Source organism: Oncorhynchus masou, chromosome 13 (assembly GCF_036934945.1).
Source record: "Oncorhynchus masou masou isolate Uvic2021 chromosome 13, UVic_Omas_1.1, whole genome shotgun sequence".
NCBI classification, from domain to species: Eukaryota; Metazoa; Chordata; class Actinopteri; order Salmoniformes; family Salmonidae; genus Oncorhynchus; species Oncorhynchus masou.
The window spans coordinates 18,384,822-18,407,809 of record NC_088224.1 but is presented as its reverse complement, the minus strand read 5'-3'; the positions used below and the strand labels follow the sequence as shown (position 1 = coordinate 18,407,809).

At 47.5% G+C, this 22,988-nt stretch overlaps 1 protein-coding gene across 1 annotated transcript; it reads right to left on the bottom strand.

Moving 5' to 3' along the window:
* Positions 1-599: 599 nt before the first annotated feature.
* Positions 600-22,475, bottom strand: LOC135551851 (DNA-binding protein SATB1-like). The gene is made up of 11 exons (XM_064983110.1): positions 22,247-22,475; positions 19,938-20,123; positions 19,644-19,770; positions 18,788-18,911; positions 11,844-11,955; positions 11,143-11,687; positions 5,365-5,574; positions 5,205-5,276; positions 4,451-4,606; positions 1,689-1,886; positions 600-1,516 (listed from the first exon to the last, which is right to left on the bottom strand). The coding sequence occupies exons 1-11, from the start codon at positions 22,473-22,475 to the stop codon at positions 800-802; spliced, it is 2,676 nt and encodes an 891-aa protein (XP_064839182.1). The 3' UTR covers positions 600-799.
* Positions 22,476-22,988: the final 513 nt, after the last annotated feature.

Here is a 22,988-nt window from a genome sequence, read left to right as displayed (position 1 = left end):
TGTGGTTGGGCAGTCTCAGATTGGTTAGAATCATGTTGCTCCTCCTCTAGGGTGGCGACGGCGTTAGTCTGACTGCTCACATCCAACTCTTTCAAAATGGCGTCCTCCTCCCCCTTCCCCTCTATTTCCTCTTCCCGCTCCATATCCCCCCCCCCATTTGTCCAGCGAGATCTACAGTCCACCCCTCCCCTGTAGTTCTCTTAGGCTGGGTTGGGCCTGCTCCATATCCTCCCCTGTAGTTCTCTTAGGCTGGGTTGGGCCTGCTCCATATCCTCCCCTGTAGTTCTCTTAGGCTGGGTTGGGCCTGCTCCATATCCTCCCCTGTAGTTCTCTTAGGCTGGGTTGGGCCTGCTCCATATCCTCCCCTGTAGTTCTCTTAGGCTGGGTTGGGCCTGCTCCATATCCCCCCCCCATTTGTCCAGCGAGATCTACAGCCCACTCCTCCCCTGTAGTTCTCTTAGGCTGGGTTGGGCCTGCTCCATATCCTCCCCTGTAGTTCTCTTAGGCTGGGTTGGGCCTGCTCCATATCCCCCCCCCCTTAGGCATTTGTCCAGCGAGACAGTCCACTCCTCCCCCCTGTAGTCTCTTACAGTCCACTCCTCCCCTGTAGTTCTCTTAGGCTGGGTTGGGCCTGCTCCATATCCTCCCCTGTAGTTCTCTTAGGCTGGGTTGGGCCTGCTCCATATCCTCCCCTGTAGTTCTCTTAGGCTGGGTTGGGCCTGCTCCATATCCTCCCCTGTAGTTCTCTTAGGCTGGGTTGGGCCTGCTCCATATCCCCCCCCCATTTGTCCAGCGAGATCTACTGTCCACTCCTCCCCTGTAGTTCTCTTAGGCTGGGTTGGGCCTGCTCCATATCCTCCCCTGTAGTTCTCTTAGGCTGGGTTGGGCCTGCTCCATTATAGAAGAGCTGGTCCTGGTCCGTGTGGTGTTGGTTGTGATTCTTTCTGTGGTTGTGGTCCTGGCTCGGATGTTGGTTGTGTTGGATCTCACTGTAATGCTGTCTATGGTTCTGGTGAGTGTAGCTGTGGTGCTGGCTGTGGAAGAAGCTGAGGATGGTGTGTTTGGGCAGGCCCAGCTGGGCTGACAGTGTGTGGACAGCCTCCTCGTCTGGGTTCAGACCAACGTCCTGGATGAAGCTCTGCAGGATCCCCTGTGCCTCTCGGGACACCCGAAACCCCTCGCCATCACTCCCACCATCGCCCTCGCCGTTAGTCTGTCTGCCCCCCGCCCACCGTCCCTCTCCCCCTTCCTTGTCATTGTTACACACACCCCTAACCCTGCCCTGGCCCCAACCCTTACAGCCCCTGCCAGTAATATCCTCTTCCCTCCCATCACCCTGACTACTTCCCCACCAGGTCCTCAGTTGCCCCCTACCCCCCTCAGTCTCGGCCGGTGATGCTGTGGATGGTTGTCGTGGCGGCAGGCGAGACTCCGCCTGGGGCTGCAAGGGCAGCTGGGACAGAGCGGTCAGTGTTCGTTGATGGTGTTGTTGTTGCAATGGGGAGTGGCGTTGGAGCTGGTGGAGACAGATGGATGTTAAGTTACAAACAAACCAATGGGAGCTGATGATATACACATTTGAGTGTGTATATATGCATGTACATTTACACTGTAGAATTGTGTTTGTGTTGTGTGCGTGTGCTTCTATGCGTGTATGTGTGTATGTAGGCTATCCAGAGTAGACTGACCAGTGTGTTGTTGTTGACTAGCTGTGTGAGTCTGTCTGTACAGTGTTGTTGCAGAGTGTTGCTCTCCTGTTCATAGATGGCGTCTCGTTCCATCTGGGCCAGACTCAGGAAGCGCCGGATCATACACAGGTTCTCCCACAGGGTTCGGTTCTCCGGGGACGGATCCTCCTTCCAGCGCAGCAGCTCACACAGCCAGCCCTGCAGAACACACACACCCACATCAGAACCCGGTCAGAGAACACATAGAATAGAAATACAAACCTTCTCAGAACCCATTCAAGTAAGACACTAAAATATACTATCTTTTGTAAAGATACTGAAATAACTACAGTTCAAACGACTAGTAAACAGAGGAGAGGAGGAGGCAGAGAGGGAGAGGAGGAGGCAGAGAGGGAGAGGAGGAGGCAGCGAGGGAGAGGAGGAGGCAGAGAGGGAGAGGAGGAGGCAGAGAGGGAGAGGAGGAGGCAGAGAGGGAGAGGAGGAGGCAGAGGAGGAGGCAGAGAGGGAGAGGAGGAGGCAGAGAGGGAGAGGAGGAGGGAGAGGAGGAGGCAGCGAGGGAGAGGAGGAGGCAGAGGGAGAGGAGGAGGCAGAGAGGGAAAGGAGGAGGCAGAGAGGGAGAGGAGGAGGCAGAGAGGGAGAGGAGGAGGCAGAGAGGGAGAGGAGGAGGCAGAGAGGGAGAGGAGGAGGCAGAGAGGGAGAGGAGGAGGCAGAGAGGGAGAGGAGGAGGCAGAGAGGGAGAGGAGGAGGCAGAGAGGGCGAGGAGGAGGCAGCAAGGGAAAGGAGGAGGCAGAGAGGGAGAGGAGGAGGCAGAGAGGGAGAGGAGGAGGCAGAGAGGGAGAGGAGGAGGCAGAGAGGGAGAGGAGGAGGCAGCGAGGGAGAGGAGGAGGCAGAGAGGGAGAGGAGGAGGCAGAGGAGGAGGCAGAGAGGGAGAGGAGGAGGCAGCGAGGGAGAGGAGGAGGCAGAGAAAGAAAGTAGCGACAGTGCCAAGCTCTTGTCCTCTACACAATTACTTTGGCACACAAACACCTGGCCGTAGCACAGCAATAGCACACAAAGCCATGCGGACGCAGTGAGAAGATACAACAAAGAGCTCTAACATGGTGCTGCCTGCCAAACAGCCCTACACTAATGTGAGCTCCATGGTGCTGCCTGCCAAACAGCCCTACACTAACGTGAGCTGCATGGTGCTGCCTGCCAAACAGCCCTACACTAACGTGAGCTCCATGGTGCTGCCTGCCAAACAGCCCTACACTAATGTGAGCTGCATGGTGCTGCCTGCCAAACAGCCCTACACTAACGTGAGCTGCATGGTGCCGCCTGCCAAACAGCCCTACACTAACGTGAGCTGCATGGTGCTGCCTGCCAAACAGCCCTACACTAATGTGAGCTCCATGGTGCTGCCTGCCAAACAGCCCTACACTAACGTGAGCTCCATGGTGCTGCCTGCCAAACAGCCCAACGTGAGCTCCATGGTGCTGCCTGCCAAACAGCCCTACACTAATGTGAGCTCCATGGTGCTGCCTGCCAAACAGCCATACACTAACGTGAGGTCCATGGTGCTGCCTGCCAAACAGCCCTACACTAACGTGAGCTGCATGGTGCTGCCTGCCAAACAGCCCTACACTAACGTGAGGTCCATGGTGCTGCCTGCCAAACAGCCCTACACTAACGTGAGCTCCATGGTGCTGCCTGCCAAACAGCCCTACACTAACGTGAGCTCCATGGTGCTGCCTGCCAAACAGCCATACACTAACGTGAGGTCCATGGTGCTGCCTGCCAAACAGCCCTACACTAACGTGAGCTCCATGGTGCTGCCTGCCAAACAGCCCTACACTAACGTGAGCTCCATGGTGCTGCCTGCCAAACAGCCCTACACTAACGTGAGCTCCATGGTGCTGCCTGCCAAACAGCCCTACACTAACGTGAGCTCCATGGTGCTGCCTGCCAAACAGCCCTACACTAACGTGAGGTCCATGGTGCTGCCTGCCAAACAGCCCTACACTAAGGTGAGCTCCATGGTGCTGCCTGCCAAACAGCCATACACTAACGTGAGCTCCATGGTGCTGCCTGCCAAACAGGCAAGATGGGAAGCTAGAAAGAGAGTGAAAGAAAGCAGAGAGAGAAAGACAGAAATCACTCCATTCTACAGAGGGAAATTATCCCAAAACAAAAGGCAATAACAAGATTATGGTTCTGCCTGGAAAACTAGCACAATGGAACCACCAGTGTGTGTGTGTGTGTTGGCACGCATTTGATGTGTGTTCAAGTGTGTGCGTGTGTTTGTGTGTAAGTGTGTGCGCATGTGTGCGACGTGTGCGTGTTTATGGGTGTGTGCATATTCATGCAAGCGGGTGTGTGCACACTGGTGATTTATAGAACAATAACTGTCTGATGTGGTGATCAGAGCTCTCCATAGACAGCAGCTGCTCCTTGATCATATCCTACACAACCGGTTACTGCCCAACTACTTGGCTCTGTGTAAAGATGTTTTCATAAATTCATACATCACATACGAAATCTAATATTATAGGAACTTGCGGAAATGTGTGTGTGTTACACACTTACTAATATCAGTCTGTAATAAACGTTTTCTTCTGTTTCAGTGCAAGATTAGCATTGTTTCCATAGGTATCCCTCAGTCAGTGAGTACCATACTCTCTTTTCTTTGTGCTTGTGTGTTTGTTTGTGTGAGTGTCTGTGTGTGTGTGTGTGTGTGTGTGTACATGTGCTTGTGTGTGTTGTGTGTGCGTGTCTGTGTATACCTGACTCTTGGACGCGGCCATCTTGGCAAACATGGCCTGAGATACCTTGGCTCTCTTCATCTCCTGTTGGATCTCCTCATAGATAGAACTGTTGATGTTTAGAACACATCCCTCGCTCTTCACCCCTCTGTCTAGAACACATCCCATGTTCTTCACCTCTCTGTCTAGAACACATCCTTCGCTCTTCACCCCTCTGTCTAGAACACATCCCTCGCTCTTCACCCCTCTGTCTAGAACACATCCCTCGCTCTTCACCCCTCTGTCTAGAACACATCCCTCGCTCTTCACCCCTCTGTCTAGAACACATCCCAGATTCTTCACCCCTCTGTCTAGAACACATCCCTCGCTCTTCACCCCTCTATTTACTACTGCTACTGGAGACAGCCTCACCTGCAGAGGGGAGAGAGGCGTTGATGTGGTTACTAAAACAGCTGTATCGTTTGATTAGTAAAGATATTTCTGTTTCAGTTTGATTAGAAGAGAAGTTTCCATTGTCACTTTGGAGAGAGAGAGAGAGAGAGAGAGAGAGAGAGAGAGAGAGAGAGAGAGAGAGAGAGAGAGAGAGAGAGAGAGAGAGAGAGAGAGAGAGAGAGAGAGAGAGAGAGAGAGAGAGAGAGAGAGAGAGAGAGAGAGAGAGAGAGAGAGAGAGAGAGAGAGAGAGAGAGAGAGAGAGAGAGAGAGAGAGAGAGAGAGAGAGAGAGAGAGAGAGAGAGAGAGAGAGAGAGAGAGAGAGAGAGAGAGAGAGAGAGATTACTTTAGGAAATACAATGGAAACCTGGGAGGGCCAATCTTCAGCCTGAACAAAGTTTCCCTCTTCCTTTCTGGTCTGAAACATCAGAGGAATACATCTTAGACTATCATGAACAACTCACACACACACATGCACACACTCCATCTTGCTCTGTCTGTCCGACCTGTGTGTGGCGTGGTGTGGTAGTGTTGTTGGGTGAATGGTTGATAATGGTCGACGTGGTCAGACTCCTCTCTCTCTCCTCCTGGTAGATACGGTCGCGGTCACCTTCCGGTATCTGTAGGAAACTCTGCATGGACCGCAGGTTGACCAGGAGAGACTGAGACGCACTCTTAGGATCCTCCTCCTTACGCAGGATCTCAGACAGCAGGCCCTGACACACAGGATAGAAAGACACATGAAGACAAGATACACACCATGGAAATAGAATCACTACGTTGTGAAAACAGCTGCTACACTGGACATGCAACTTTTGTCAGCATGAGCAGAGCAGGAATTTGCCTGACGACTCAAACTGAATTCTTCCGCAGCTCTGTTGTTCGCTACATACTTCAGGTTGAGATTGCCATCATTGAAGTAATTTGTTGTGATGAGGGGCACTGTACAAACCAAAGCCATCAGCGATTGGTCTAATCAGAGTATCAAAGCCAATAACAATTTTTCTCTTCTGGCTCTGGCCCAACCCATCAGTTTCTGGGACCAATCAGACGGTCTAGGATGGATTTCCATTCTAGAAATCGTTGGGAGGTACTCAGATCCAAACTCATTGTGGAGAATAAACTCATGTCCATGGGCGTGTTGTAGAGTTTGGCTGGAGCAAGGAGTTTGTGTAGCCAGGCAAAGCATGAATCACTTCATCAACCTGGGTGGGGGCTCCTGGGCCAGAGAAAGATGAAGACCCCTGATTTAAATGAATGAGAGTGTGTCACACTTGGCAAGTTAGACTTCCAGGGTTGCAGTCCTGTAATGTTGACCAGGCCAAGAGAAACTTCTAGACAATGATAAAGATAAATTATTAACACCATCAAACAAAACCCCAATGGAAAGTTTTGTGCAGGTTAGCATTTTGGTCATGAATGTTATTCTGCAGGAAGCTCTGTAGAGTGGTCAATAGCTGGCACAGCCACAATGTCATAAAGTCTGATTTTAAAACTAACCCTAACCGTAACTCTAACCGTAACCACACTGCTAACCCTAATGTCTAACTCTAACATTAAAAAAGCGAATAAACGTCAACCTGCAAGTGTCATACTAAAACTGTCTGAAGGCCATTAGTCTAGACTAGGATAACCTCTGAACATAGAGACTCACACCCACCCAGACAGCACACGTCCTCACAGGTAGTGTTTTTCCCTTTACAGTGCTGGAGTCAACATGGCAGATGACCAACTCCAGACACCTTCTACAGCACTGCTAATAAACGGATTAGTCCCTTATTAAGTTGTTGTCTGTCAGCTCTGCTCGTACAGTGTCACTCACTCTTCCATACAATGGGACTCTAATAGGGGGTTGCTCTGCCCTCCCTCCCACCCAAAATATATGGCATTTTGTTAGGACTATACACCTCTAATGTAGAACCCCTCACTCCTCACACACACACACACCCTAGCTATTAAGCCTTCACCCTTCAATAAGGTCTTTACACTCCAAGCCCCATCCACTCTACTCCTTGGCACCTTGCCCAGGTGAGACGTTCCTTCCTCTGCCCCACTCCCTTCTACCTGTTCACAGAGTCCAGTTGTCACAGCGACAGAGAAATGCGGGGCAGGTGGCTATAATTGCGGCCTTTGATCATTATAATGACACCCATGATGATGCTGGTGATAATGACGGTAATAGTAACAGTGGGCTAGGTCTCTCTTGAAGCCATTAATGTGAGTGCCTTCTAACTGCAGGAGCAGACAGGATAGACAGAGGGAGGGAGGGAGGGAGGGAGGGAGGGAGGGAGGGAGGGAGGGAGGGAGGGAGGGAGGGAGGGAGGGAGGGAGGGAGGGAGAAAGATATGAAATGGGGAAAGGAGAAAGATTTAAATGAAATGAGAAAAACAAGGGATAGACCTGTCAAATGGAGACGTCATGAAGTTGGATACAGATAAATGGTGGAAATACATATAGGAAATATAAAACGAAAGGAAGATAGTAAGTGATGGACAGAGAAAAGAAGATATAGAGAGAGGTAGATGTAGAGAGATGGACAGAGAGTGATAGAGAGATGAGAAAGCATAATGGAGGGATGGAGAGAAACAGAGGGAGAGGGAGAGACTGTGGAAGTGTGATTAGAGAGGTAGAAACTCTGGGGACGTGTGATTAGAGAGGGAGAGGTAGAGACTCTCTGGGGAAGTGTGGTTAGAGATGGAGAGGTAGAGAATCTTGGGAAGTTTGAATAGAGAGGTAAAGACTCTCTGGGGAGGTGTGATTAGAGAGGGAGAGGTAGAGACTCAGGATAATTGTGATTAGAATGATAGAGACTATGAGGAAGTGTGATTAGAGAGGTAGAGGTAGAGACTCTCTTGGGAAGTGATTAGAGAGGTAAAGACTCTGGGGAATCGTGATTAGAGAGGTAGAGGTAGAGACTCTGGGGAAGTGATTAGAGAGGGAGAGGTAGGGACTCTCTGTGGATGTGTGATTAGAGAGGGAGAGGTAGAGACTCTGGGGAAGTGTGATTAGAGAGGGAGAGGTAGAGACTCTTTGGAATTGTGATTAGAGAGATAGACTCTCTGGGAAAGTGTGATTAGAGATGGAGAGACTCTCTGGGGAAGTGTGATTAGAGAGGTAGGGGTAGAGACTCTCTGGGGAAGTGTGATTAGAGAGGTAGAGGTAGAGACTCTCTGGGAAAGTGTGATTAGAGATGGAGAGACTCTCTGGGGAAGTGTGATTAGAGAGGTAGGGGTAGAGACTCTCTGGGGAAGTGTGATTAGAGAGGTAGAGGTAGAGACTCTCTGGGGAAGTGTGATTAGAGAGGTAGAGGTAGAGACTCTCTGGAAAAGTGTGATTAGAGAGGGAGAGGTAGAGCCTCTCTGGGGAAGTGTGATTATAGAGGTAAAGACTCTGGGGAATCGTGATTAGAGAGGTAGAGGTAAAGGCTCTCTTGGGAAGTGTGATTAGAGAGGTAGGGGTAGAGACTCTCTGGGGAAGTGTGATTAGAGAGGTAGAGGTAGGGACTCTCTGTGGATGTGTGATTAGAGAGGGAGAGGTGGGGACTCTCTGGGGAAGCGTGATTAGAGAGGTAGAGGTAGAGACTCTCTGGGGAAGTGTGATTAGAGAGGGAGAGGTAGAGACTCAGAAATTGAGATTCGAGAGGTGGAGACTCTCTGTGGAAGTGTGATTAGAGAGGGAGGGTTAGGGGCCCTGGGGAAGTATATTAGAGAGGAAGAGGTAGAGACTCTGGGGAGGTGTGATTAGAGGGGTAGAGGTAGATACTCTCTGGGGAAGTGTGATTAGAGAGAGAGAGGTAGAGACTCTCTGGGGAAGTGTGATTAGAGAGGGAGAGGTAGGGACTCTCTGGGGAAGTGTGATTAGAGAGGGAGAGGTAGAGACTCTCTGAGGGAGAGTGACTAGATAGGGAGAGGTAGAGACTCTCTGAGGGAGAGTGACTAGATAGGGAGAGGTAGAGACTCTCTGAGGGAGAGTGACTAGATAGGGAGAGGTAGAGACTCTCTGAGGGAGAGTGACTAGATAGGGAGAGGTAGAGACTCTCTGAGGGAGAGTGACTAGATAGGGAGAGGTAGAGACTCTCTGAGGGAGAGTGACTAGATAGGGAGAGGTAGAGACTCTCTGAGGGAGAGTGACTAGATAGGGAGAGGTAGAGACTCTCTGAGGGAGAGTGATTAGAGAGGGAGAGGTAGAGACTCTCTGAGGGAGAGTGACTAGATAGGGAGAGGTAGAGACTCTCTGAGGGAGAGTGACTAGATAGGGAGAGGTAGAGACTCTCTGAGGGAGAGTGACTAGATAGGGAGAGGTAGAGACTCTCTGAGGGAGAGTGACTAGATAGGGAGAGGTAGAGACTCTCTGAGGGAGAGTGACTAGATAGGGAGAGGTAGAGACTCTCTGAGGGAGAGTGACTAGATAGGGAGAGGTAGAGACTCTCTGAGGGAGAGTGACTAGATAGGGAGAGGTAGAGACTCTCTGAGGGAGAGTGACTAGATAGGGAGAGGTAGAGACTCTGAGGGAGAGTGACTAGATAGGGAGAGGTAGAGACTCTCTGAGGGAGAGTGATTAGATAGGGAGAGGTAGAGACTCTCTGAGGGAGAGTGACTAGATAAGGAGAGGTAGAGACTCTCTGAGGGAGAGTGACTAGATAGGGAGAGGTAGAGACTCTCTGAGGGAGAGTGACTAGATAGGGAGAGGTAGAGACTCTCTGAGGGAGAGTGACTAGATAGGGAGAGGTAGAGACTCTCTGAGGGAGAGTGACTAGATAGGGAGAGGTAGAGACTCTCTGAGGGAGAGTGACTAGATAGGGAGAGGTAGAGACTCTCTGAGGGAGAGTGATTAGATAGGGAGAGGTAGAGACTCTCTGAGGGAGAGTGATTAGATAGGGAGAGGTAGAGACTCTCTGAGGGAGAGTGACTAGATAGGGAGAGGTAGAGACTCTCTGAGGGAGAGTGACTAGATAGGGAGAGGTAGAGACTCTCTGAGGGAGAGTGACTAGATAGGGAGAGGTAGAGACTCTCTGAGGGAGAGTGACTAGATAGGGAGAGGTAGAGACTCTCTGAGGGAGAGTGACTAGATAGGGAGAGGTAGAGACTCTCTGAGGGAGAGTGACTAGATAGGGAGAGGTAGAGACTCTCTGAGGGAGAGTGACTAGATAGGGAGAGGTAGAGACTCTCTGAGGGAGAGTGACTAGATAGGGAGAGGTAGAGACTCTCTGAGGGAGAGTGATTAGATAGGGAGAGGTAGAGACTCTCTGAGGGAGAGTGATTAGATAGGGAGAGGTAGAGACTCTCTGAGGGAGAGTGACTAGATAGGGAGAGGTAGAGACTCTCTGAGGGAGAGTGACTAGATAGGGAGAGGTAGAGACTCTCTGAGGGAGAGTGACTAGATAGGGAGAGGTAGAGACTCTCTGAGGGAGAGTGACTAGATAGGGAGAGGTAGAGACTCTCTGAGGGAGAGTGATTAGATAGGGAGAGGTAGAGACTCTCTGAGGGAGAGTGACTAGATAAGGAGAGGTAGAGACTCTCTGAGGGAGAGTGACTAGATAGGGAGAGGTAGAGACTCTCTGAGGGAGAGTGACTAGATAGGGAGAGGTAGAGACTCTCTGAGGGAGAGTGACTAGATAGGGAGAGGTAGAGACTCTCTGAGGGAGAGTGACTAGATAGGGAGAGGTAGAGACTCTCTGAGGGAGAGTGACTAGATAGGGAGAGGTAGAGACTCTCTGAGGGAGAGTGATTAGATAGGGAGAGGTAGAGACTCTCTGAGGGAGAGTGATTAGATAGGGAGAGGTAGAGACTCTCTGAGGGAGAGTGACTAGCCGACCCAGCAGCTGCTTCACCGCTGGCATGAGTTCCTACTGCAGAGAAGAGCTGGCACACACACGCACACACAGACAGACAGAGCATACACACACACACATATTCACCAGCACATGTATTCACACACACACACACACACAGACAGACAGAGCACACACACGCACACACAGACAGACAGAGCACACACACGCACACACAGACAGACAGAGCACACACACACACACACATATTCACCAGCACATGTATTCACACACACACAGACACACACACAGAACAGACAATGCGGCAAAGGCCATGCCAAGAGCTAATCACCATGCACATGCGCACACACTCAATCCGATAACACCAGCACACAGTTTACACACACCACAACACTCTGTCCTTCACTACCCCCACCCCTAATTAATCCCTAACCCTTAGTTTACAGCACAGTCCCATACATACAGTACCCCTATCTCCCTGTCTGTCTCCTACCTGGGTCCTGTTGAAGGCCACGCGGGCGAACACAGCCTGGGAGATGCCTGCTCTCTTCAGCTCCTCTCTCACCCACTGGTAGATCTCACATGAGATGTCTGATGGTCCACACACCTGGCTCTGGGACCCAGACCCGGGTCCTGGTGGTCCAGCCTGGGGCGGGGGGTCGAGGCCCTTGGCTAGGGCAAGGGAGGGGGGAGGCCTCCCCACAGGGGGGTGGTTGAGGAACTTCTGGGGGGAGGTGGAAACAGATACAGACAGGCTTTGCTGGGCTAGCATATGGCTGACTGCATACTGCTGGTTGAGGAACTGGGCCATGACTATCTGTTGGGGGCTGACTAGCTGGGAGCTGAGGGGGGCGGTCACCAGCCCCGGGGGGCAGAGACTTGGGGCCAGACAACTACGCCCAGAAGTGTGGGTGGCACCCCCGTGAGGAAAGAGGAGGGGTGAGGAGCAGACCAGCTCGGCCCTGCTGCCTGGGAATGATTGTTTGGTTGATGGGTGTGTGGAGCTCGTTTGGGATTGGTCAGAGAAGCTGTCAATCTCTGAAGTGAGGAAAAGAATAGTGGAGAGAGGGATGAAGGAAGAGAAACAGAAATGAGAGGGGGAGTAAATATCAATAGTCAAAGCTACTATTTGCTAACATTAGCATTGAGGATCACTATAAGTGAACTACCCCTTTAAGCCCCCTGTAGTCTTACCCATGATGCCTTTGGTATTCATGAAGTGCTTATACCAATGGCCAAACTCGTGGCACTTGGAGGCCGACACATTTGCATAGTAGGTGCTGTTAACAATGGAGGAGATCATACTCTGAGAGAGAGGGAGAAAAGACACAAAAAATAGAAGAAGATGGAGTCGTAACAGTGGCAGGGAAAAGCATTATGAATACTAAACCACAGCAGATCAATGCAACATATAGTACTATTAAATAGAATTTATGTTATATACTGTACATACACTAGCCTGAGGCCCAGTCTATTAAATAGAATGCATGTTATATACTGTACATACGCTAGCCTGAGGCCCAGTCTATTAAATAGAATGCATGTTATATACTGTACATACGCTAGCCTGAGGCCCAGTCTATTAAATAGAATGCATGTTATATACTGTACATACGCTAGCCTAAGGCCCAGTCTATTAAATAGAATGCATGTTATATACTGTACATACGCTAGCCTGAGGCCCAGTCTATTAAATAGAATGCATGTTATGTACTGTACATACGCTAGCCTAAGGCCCAGCCTATTAAATAGAATGCATGTTATATACTGTACATACGCTAGCCTGAGGCCCAGTCTATTAAATAGAATGCATGTTATATACTGTACATACGCTAGCCTGAGGCCCAGTCTATTAAATAGAATGCATGTTATATACTGTACATACGCTACCCTGAGGCCCAGTCTATTAAATAGAATGCATGTTATATACTGTACATACACTAGCCTGAGGCCCAGTCTAGTAAATAGAATGCATGTTATATACTGTACATACGCTAGCCTGAGGCCCAGTCTATTAAATAGAATGCATGTTATATACTGTACATACGCTAGCCTGAGGCCCAGTCTATTAAATAGAATGCATGTTATATACTGTACATACGCTAGCCTGAGGCCCAGTCTATTAAATAGAATGTATGTTATGTACTGTACATACGCTAGCCTGAGGCCCAGTCTATTAAATAGAATGCATGTTATATACTGTACATACGCTAGCCTGAGGCCCAGTCTATTAAATAGAATGCATGTTATATACTGTACATACGCTAGCCTGAGGCCCAGTCTATTAAATAGAATGTATGTTATGTACTGTACATACGCTAGCCTGAGGCCCAGTCTATTAAATAGAATGCATGTTATATACTGTACATACGCTAGCCTGAGGCCCAGTCTATTAAATAGAATGTATGTTATGTACTGTACATACGCTAGCCTGAGGCCCAGTCTATTAAATAGAATGCATGTTATATACTGTACATACGCTAGCCTGAGGCCCAGTCTATTAAATAGAATGCATGTTATATACTGTACATACGCTAGCCTGAGGCCCAGTCTATTAAATAGAATGCATGTTATATACTGTACATACGCTAGCCTGAGGCCCAGTCTATTAAATAGAATGCATGTTATATACTGTACATACGCTAGCCTGAGGCCCAGTCTATTAAATAGAATGCATGTTATATACTGTACATACGCTAGCCTGAGGCCCAGTCTATTAAATAGAATGCATGTTATATACTGTACATACGCTAGCCTGAGGCCCAGTCTATTAAATAGAATGCATGTTATATACTGTACATACGCTAGCCTGAGGCCCAGTCTATTAAATAGAATGCATGTTATATACTGTACATACGCTAGCCTGAGGCCCAGTCTATTAAATAGAATGCATGTTATATACTGTACATACGCTAGCCTGAGGCCCAGTCTATTAAATAGAATGTATGTTATGTACTGTACATACGCTAGCCTGAGGCCCAGTCTATTAAATAGAATGTATGTTATGTACTGTACATATGCTAGCCTGAGGCCCAGTCTATTAAATAGAATGTATGTTATATACTGTACATACGCTAGCCTGAGGCCCAGTCTATTAAATAGAATGCATGTTATATACTGTACATACGCTAGCCTGAGGCCCAGTCTATTAAATAGAATGCATGTTATATACTGTACATACGCTAGCCTGAGGCCCAGTCTATTAAATAGAATGCATGTTATATACTGTACATACGCTAGCCTGAGGCCCAGTCTATTAAATAGAATGCATGTTATATACTGTACATACGCTAGCCTGAGGCCCAGTCTATTAAATAGAATTCATGTTATATACTGTACATACGCTAGCCTGAGGCCCAGTCTATTAAATAGAATGCATGTTATATACTGTACATACGCTAGCCTGAGGCCCAGTCTATTAAATAGAATGCATGTTATATACTGTACATACGCTAGCCTGAGGCCCAGTCTATTTTCCTCTTGGCAACAGAGCTCAAGAACTGGGCAATAATTGCACTTGAAGTCAGAAATAACTTATTATACATATACACAAAAAAAGCGAGAAATAAGTAACAATTCACATTTTAAATGATCGCTCTGTCTCTCATTTTGTCTTAGTTTTAACAGACTCCATTTCTCTCCCTGGGTGTGTGTGTGTCTCAGCTGAACATAGAATGTTTGATGATAGCGGATTCAGACCGGGGTTATTAAAACACACCCGCAGGTAAACTCTTTAATAAAGACAGATGAGTGTGTGTGTATGCTACCTCATCTAGGTGTCATCAGTCATTTAAGAAATGGATGCTGAAATTAATCCCTCAAGACAATCCTGTGTCATTTTAACATCTGATTACACCTTTAATCACTTCATATTTATTCTAATCTGAGAGAGAGAGAGAGAGAGAGAGACTGACAGAGAGAGAGAGAGACTGACAGAGAAATAGAGGGAGAGAGAGAGAGAGAGAGAGAGAGAGAGAGAGAGAGAGAGAGAGAGAGAGAGAGAGAGAGAGAGAGAGAGAGAGAGAGAGAGAGAGAGAGTGAAACTTTTCTTTATTCCACTTCCTTTGGCTATGTAAACATATGTTTCCCATGCCAATAAAGCCCATTGAATTAAGAGAGGGGGGGCAGAGTCAGAGAGAGAGAAAGAGAGAGGGAGACAGTTGGAGGGAGAGAATGAGCTAGAAAGATGGGAGGGGGAGCAAACATAAAAATAAAGAGAGAGAGAATGTCTGTTTATTAGACTGAGGCTGTAGTTGTTGCTCTCAGGGTGAGTAACAGACAGACTATTTTGATTGTTATAAATATTCACAACACACATCCATCTGTTCTCCAACAGCAGGTGCCTCTACGCTGTGTTCCTTCACTGTAACAAGTGTGTGTGTACGTGTGTGTGTGTGTGCGTGTGCGTGTGTGTGTGTGTGTGTGTGTGTGTGTGTGTGTGTGTGTGTGTGTGTGTGTGTGTGTGTGTGTGTGTGTGTGTGTGTGTGTGTGAGTGAAATGCTGTGCATGTGTGGCCGACTGGGTTCAAAGTTGGGTCACCTGCCTGCCTGTTACAAGGCTGTTTTAGCCCGCTGAGCTAAAGGCTGGGCATGCAAGTAGGAGAAACACACACAGAAAGAAAGAGAAAGACAGAGATTGACTAGGAAGAGACAGACAGTAGCAGAAGGGTACAGTGGTATAGTATGTGCCAGCAGAGCCTAAAATGATATACCCAAATCTAACTGCCTGGTAGCTCAGGCCCTGAAGCAAGGATATGCATATTCTTGGTACCATTTGAAAGGAAACACTTTGAATTTGTGGAAATTTGAATTGAATGTAGGATAATATAACACAATAGATCTGGTAGAAGAACATACAAAGAAAAAATCGACCGTTTAAAAAAAAAAAATTCTACCACCATCTTTGAAATGGTGTCCAATAGGATATACTACACTCCTAATGATATAGGTACGTCTGGTTACATTCTAGGATCTCTGAGGAATAAATTCAAATGTAATTTGACTGGTTGAAACAACATTAGGGTTAGATTTTCAGATTCCTTTCTTTGCAAATTGAACGTGTGGAAATACAAAATTGTGCTATATGGACCTTTTAGGATATGAAAAAGGATTTTATCTAACAAAACGACACTTCATGTTATCTCTGGGACCCTTTGGATGATAAATCAGAGCAAGATTTCAGAATGTAAGTACACATTTCACCTTCAGAGGTGAATTTATCAAACCTGTCGCGGTGAAAAAAGTGTTTTGTTGTTAGGAGCTCTCCTCAAACAATAGCATGGCATTTTTTTGCAGTAATAGCTAGTGTAAATTGGACAGTGCAGTTATATTAACAAGAAATTAAGCTTTCAGCCGATATAAGACACTTATATGTACCGACATTTGTTGTTTCTCTGACATCTGCGATTGTGACACACGGCGCTGCATGATTTACAACTGCCCCGTTGACGGGCCGCCTATCCCTATTAAAACATAAACATCCCTTATATCTCTCTCTGCCCGCAAACCTTATTTGTCTCAGCAATCCATGCTCGTGTATAGGCCTGTTTGTGTGTGTGTGTGTGTGTGTTTGTGTGTGTGTGTGTGTGCGTGTTTGTGCGTGCGTGAGTGTGTGTGTACGTGTTTATGTCTATCTGTGTGTGTGTTTGTTTGTGTGTGTATGTATCTGTTTATGCCTGTGTGTGTGTGTGTGTGTGTGTGTGTACGTGTTTGTGCCTGTGTGAGTGTGTGTGTGAGTATGTACGTGGTTAGGCCTGTGTGTGTGTTTGTGTTTGTGTGTACGTGTTTGTGCCTATGTGAGTGTGTGTGCGTGTATGTACGTTTTAGGCCTGTGTGACTGTGTGTGTGTGTGTTGGACAAAATTAAGTATTTTTTTGTTTTGATTGGGGAAAGTAACATTAGTAATCTCTAAAAATATACTTTAAGGAAATGTTTGTTATATATACTGCTCAAAAAAGTCAATCCAAGTCAATCACACTGTGAAATCAAACTGTCCACTGAGGAAGCAACACTGATTGACAATAAATTTCACATGCTGTTGTGCAAATGGAATAGACAACAGGTGGAAATTATAGGCAATTAGCAAGACACCCCCAATAAAGGAGTGGTTCTGCAGGTGGTGACCACAGACCCTCAGTTCAGTTCCTATGCTTCCTGGCTGATGTTTTGGTCACTTTTGAATGCTGGCGGTGCTTTCACTCTAGTGGTAGCATGAGACGGAGTCTACAACCCACACAAGTGGCTCAGGTAGTGCAGCTCATCCAGGATGGCACATCAATGCGAGCTGTGGCAAGAAGGTTTGCTGTGTCTGTCAGCGTAGTGTCCAGAGCATGGAGGCGCTACCAGGAGACAGGCCAGTACATCAGGAGACGTGGAGGAGGCCGTAGGAGGGCAACAACCCAGCAGCAGGACCGCTACCTACGCCTTTGTGCAAGGAGGAGCACTGCCAGAGCCCTGCAAAATGACCTCCAGCAGGCCACAAATGTGCATGTGTCTGCTCAAACGGTCAGAAACAGACTCCATGAGGGTGGTATGAGGGCCCGACGTCCACAGGTGGGGGTTATGCTTACAGCCCAACACCGTGCAGGACGTTTGGCATTTGCCAGAGAAAACCAAGATTGGCAAATTCGCCACTGGCGCCCTGTGCTCTTCACAGATGAAAGCAGGTTCACACTGAGCACATGTGACAGACGTGACAGAGTCTGGAGACGCCGTGGAGAACGTTCTGCTGCCTGCAACATCCTCCAGCATGACCGGTTTGGTGGTGGGTCAGTCATAGTGTGGGGTGGCATTTCTTTGGGGGGGCCGCACAGCCCTCCATGTGCTCGCCAGAGGTAGCCTGACTGCCATTAGGTACCGAGATGAGATCCTCAGACCCCTTGTGAGACCATATGCTGGTGCGGTTGGCCCTGGGTTCCTCCTAATGCAAGACAATGCTAGACCTCATGTGGCTGGAGTGTGTCAGCAGTTCCTGCAAGAAGAAGGCATTGATGCTATGGACTGGCCCGCCCGTTCCCCAGACCTGAATCCAATTGAGCACATCTGGGAAATCATGTCTCGCTCCATCCACCAACGCCACGTTGCACCACAGAATGTCCAGGAGTTGGTGGATGCTTTAGTCCAGGTCTGGGAGGAGATCCCTCAGGAGACCAACCGCCACCTCATCAGGAGCATGCCCAGGCATTGTAGGGAGGTCATACAGGCACGTGGAGGCCACACAGTTCACGCCCTGGCCTTAGTATTCTGTGTTTTCTTTATTATTTTGGTTAGGCCAGGGTGTGACATGGGTGATTTATTGTGTTTCGTCTTGTCTAGGGGTTTATTAGATTTATGGGGTTGTGTTCAGTGTAGTTGTCTAGGTAAGTCTATGGTTGCCTAGAGAGGTTCTCAATCAGAGGCAGGTGTATATCGTTGTCTCTGATTGGGAACCATATTTAGGCAGCCATATTCTTTGGGTATCTTGTGGGTGGTTGTTTCCTGTCTCTGTGTTCTCTGCACCAGTTAGGACTGTTTCGGTTTTGCCACGTTTTCTTATTTTGTATTTGTATAGTGTTTACGTTTTCGTCTTTATTAAAGATGCTTAACAATAACCATGCTGCATTTTGGTCCTCCTCTCCTTCCCAGGAAGAAAACCTTTACAACACACACTACTGAGTCTCATTTTGACTTGTTTTAAGGACATTACATCAAAGTTGGATCAGCCTGTAGTGTGGTTTTCCACTTTAATTTTGAGTGTGACTCCAAATCCAGACCTCCATGAGTTGATAAATTTGATTTCCATTGATAATTTTTGTGTGATTTTGTTGTCAGCACATTCAACTATGTAAAGAAAAAAGTATTTAATAAGAATATTTCATTCATTCAGATCTAGGATGTGTTATTTTCGTGTTCCCTTAATTTTTTTGAGCAGTGTATTTTTCATTTCTTATTTTTATGTTTAGGTCACGTAATATAATGTAAAAGTATGCATGAAGGTGTCAGTAATATAATACATTTGTCAAAAATGAGTGTAGACATTAATAAATATATTTCTGTAGCTTCCAAAATATTCGGTGGGGGAGTGCCAAGATGGCTAAGCTGTGGCTTCAACACAGCGCCCCCTATCAGTCATCTAGTGTATATATAAATCATTGGTTGTACCTGGGACAGAGGGCACTCTTTGGCCAGTGAGCTCTGGTTCATGTCTCTCAATAGCTCCTTCAGGGCGTTTCTCACTGTGGAGTGACTCCACTGTTCTGGAGGGAGGTCCTCAAACATGGGACAACTAGAGAGGGGGGGTGGATGGAGAGGTAGAGGGGACAGATAGAAGAAGAGAGGGTAGAAAAGAAGTAGATTGACAAATGAATAAAAAAGCTGTCTGAAATTGTGGGGGCCCTCGCCTGTGGAGTGGCAGATTTAGACTTTGGCTGACTGCATGTTTCTGTGCGTGTGTGTGCGTGCGTGCGTGCATGTGTGCGTGCATGTGCCTGCCGGCCTGCCTCACCTGGTGGTAGTTATTAGTTAATTACTTCACATAACACATCTGCTGTGTTTTCAGAATGGTGAGTTATTATTATATCATGAACCACAAATGCAGCCAAGCAGATTTTCACGCCAACCATTTCCTGCCACTACACACCCCCACTGAAAGCAGGTTGATAGATGTAGCATCAGAAGCTTTGTCCTGGTCTACCTAATCGCAGCAGAAATTAAACTAAACTACTCGATTAGGTTCTGGGGGTGGAGGTATGACATACGTATCTATTGCAAGTGCCAGAACCTCTTTGGTAGCTCCACCCCCCCTCTCCTGGAAGTCTATGGGCCACATGTGCCCTCCTCTTCAGAAATTCAAATAATGCAGCGCCTTGTGAAATTGTGATTCATCCAAATAACCAGTGACACAAATCCAGCGCACCGGAACAATGTTCCTTGTTAGTTGTCCCATCCCATAGTCTGCAGACAGATGTTAAGATACCGTTTATGTTACGTATGTCTGTCCACAAGAGATTCTGGGTACCTGGTGAGCTGGATCTTGAGGGTGGTCACATGGTAGAGGTCCTGCAGCATGTCAGCCACTGTGGCATCAGGAGCATCAGTCACACAGGACAGAGGGACAGGGTTCCACCTACCCACCTGGATCGAACCTACACACACAGACACAGGCTTGCGCGTGCGCACACACACACACATACACACACACACACACGCAAACACTATGTTACAAACACTGTGGGTCATGTGTGTGTGTGTGACCATGATTTATGTCTGTGTGTGTGAGTGAGTGTGTGTGTTGGTGTGCATGTGTGTGTACCTTTGGCCTGTGCTGCTGAGCTGTGAGAGTAGCCCAGGGCCAGTAAAGCCATCTCTATCAGCTGGTTAAACAGCAGGTCTCTCCTGACCAGTACAAACTCTGCATGCTCCTCTCTCCTCTCAGCCTCCACTGCCAGGACCGGGCTCTCTCTGTGCTCCACCAAACACAGCACAGGCAGCAGGCTTCCTGGGATGACGGATACACAGCACAGCCAATCATTTCACAGCATCCAGATAGAAGCAGAGGGCATTGGAAATGAAAATCTAAAGCATCATGCAAATTCCCCAGAATTCTTGAAATTTTTCAAAATTCTAGAGGTTTACTGGTACATTTGGAATTTTACCTGGAAAATTCCTCTCGTTTTACAATCCTACTATTCACCCATTCCTCCCTCTATTCACCCATCTCACCCCTCTATTCACCCATTCCTCCCTCTATTCACCCATTCCTCCCTCTATTCACCCATTCCTCCCTCTATTCACCCATTCCTCCCTCTATTCACCCATTCCTCCCTCTATTCACCCATTCCTCCCTCTATTCACCCATTCCTCCCTCTATTCACCCATTCCTCCCTCTATTCACCCATTCCTCCTTCTATTCACCCATTCCTCCCTCTATTCACCCATTCCTCCCTCTATTCACCCATCTCACCGCTCTCTTCACCCATTCCTCCCTCTATTCATCCATTCCTCCTTCAATTCACCCATTCCTCCCTCTATTCACCCATCTCACCGCTCTATTCACCCATTCCTCCTTCTATTCACCCATTCCTCCCTCTATTCACCCATTCCTCCCTCTATTCACCCATTCCTCCTTCTATTCACCCATTCCTCCTTCTATTCACCCATTCCTCCCTCTATTCACCCATTCCTCCTTCTATTCACCCATTCCTCCTTCTATTAACCCATTCCCCCCTCTATTCACCCATTCCTCCCTCTATTCACCCATCTCACCGCTCTATTCACCCATTCCTCCTTCTATTCACCCATTCCTCCCTCTATTCACCCATTCCTCCCTCTATTCACCCATTCCTCCGTCTATTCACCCATTCCTCCTTCTATTAACTTCTTGAAACTCCCCATCCCGGATCCGGGATCGTGACTAAAGCCTCAGGCTCATTAGCATAACGCAACGTTAACGATTTCTGAAAATCGCAAATAAAATTAAAATAATGCGTCTGCTCTCAAGCTTAGCCTTTTCTTAACAACACTGTCATCTCAGATTTTCAAAATATGCTTTTGAACCATAGAAATTGACTAATTTGTGTAAGAGTATGCAAAGCTAGCATAGCATTTTGTGTAGCATGTAGCACGCAACATTTTCACAAAAACCAGATAACCAAATAAATAAAATCATTTACCTTTGAAGAGCTTCTGATGTTTTCAATGAGGAGACTCTCAGTTACATAGCAAATGTTCAGTTTTTCCTGAAAGCGTCTGTGTGTAGGAGAAATCGTTCCGTTTTCTACATTGCGTCTGGCTACCGAAACGAACCAAAAATGCAGTCACCTACAACGTAAAACTTTTTCCGGATTAACTACATAATATCGACTGAAACATGGCAAACGTTGTTTGGAATCAGTCCTCAAGGTGTTTTTTCACATATCTCTTCATTGACATGCAGTTCGTGGAAGCTTGCTTTACTCTATGTATCGTATGGAAAAATACTGGCAGGTGACTTTTGCGCAACAATTTCGGCGCAGGACACCGGGCGGACACGTGGTAAATGTGGTCTGTTATGGTCAATCTTCCAATGATCTGCCTACAAATACGTCACAATGCTGCAGACACCTTGGGGAAACGACAGAAAGGGCAGACTTACTCCTCTCGCGTTCACAGCCATATAAGGAGACCATGGAAAACAGAGCCTCAAAAATCCTTGTCATTTCCTGGATGCCATCTCATCTTGGTTTTGCCTGAAGCTCACGTTATAGGGCACGCACAGAGAAGATCTTTGTATTTCTGGACACGTCAGAGTGTTTTCTTTCGAACGGTAGCAAATATATGCATAGTCGAGCATCTTTTTGTGACAAAATATCTTGTTTAAAACGGGAACGTTTTTCATCCAAAAATGAAATAGCGCCCCCAGAGCATCAACAGGTTAACCCATTCCCCCCTCTTTTCACCCATTCCTCCTTCTATTAACCCATTCCCCCCTCTTTTCACCCATTTCTCCTTCTATTAACCCATTCCCCCCTCTATTCACCCATTCCTCCTTCTATTCACCCATTTCTCCTTCTATTAACCCATTCCCCCCTCTATTCACCCATTCCTCACTCTCGCCCTGCCACTCTTATTTTTCAGTCTTACCTCTTTTATGCCAGTTCTTGGGTTGTGGTGCGGGTGGGGTGAGTTTGGGGGCCGAAGTTCTGACCCCTGGGCTCCCCTGTCTCGTCCTGCCCTGGTGTGGACCTGAGGGGCCCCTGCCACCGTTCAACTCCAGGCAGACCAGTTTGGCAGGAGGGGGCCGGTGGTCCCTATTACCAGGAGTGTGACACCCCTCTGACACATGGCCTCCATCACACTGCTGGGGGTCCATCACATGTGGGACTGAGTGATCCCCACACTAATGATGCAGCTCACAAACACCAGAGAGAGAGAGAGAGAGAGACTATTCATTAGACTTTGTTGTGGAATTGTTAGATATTACCTGATAGATATTGCTGCACTGTCAGATCTAGAAGCATAAGCATTTAGCTAAACAGCAATAACATCTGCTAATCATGTGTATGTGACCAATAACATCTGCTAACCATGTGTATGTGACCAATAACATCTGCTAACCATGTGTATGTGACCAATAACAAATCAAATCAAATGTATTTATATAGCCCTTCGTACATCAGCTGATATCTCAAAGTGCTGTACAGAAACCCAGCCTAAAACACCAAACAGCAAGCAATGCAGGTGTAGAACATCTGCTAACCATGTGTATGTGACCAATAAAATTGGATTTGATTTTATTTGAAAGAGAGTATTTGAGTTCATTAGGGAACGTTTGCAGTTGGACCTTGGACAGTGTCTATATGAAGACGATTGATGCTGCGCGCCT

Coding starts and splice junctions, on each gene's coding strand:
- LOC135551851 (XM_064983110.1), bottom strand. CDS start 22,475: ATGGACCCCCAGCAGTGTGATGGAGGCCATGTGTCAGAGGGGTGTCAC. Junction 11,956..18,787: donor AAGAGTGCCCTCTGTCCCAG/GTACAACCAATG, acceptor CCTCTCTCTCAG/AGTATGATCTCCTCCATTGT. Junction 5,277..5,364: donor CCACACCACGCCACACACAG/GTCGGACAGACA, acceptor CTGATGTTTCAG/ACCAGAAAGGAAGAGGGAAA.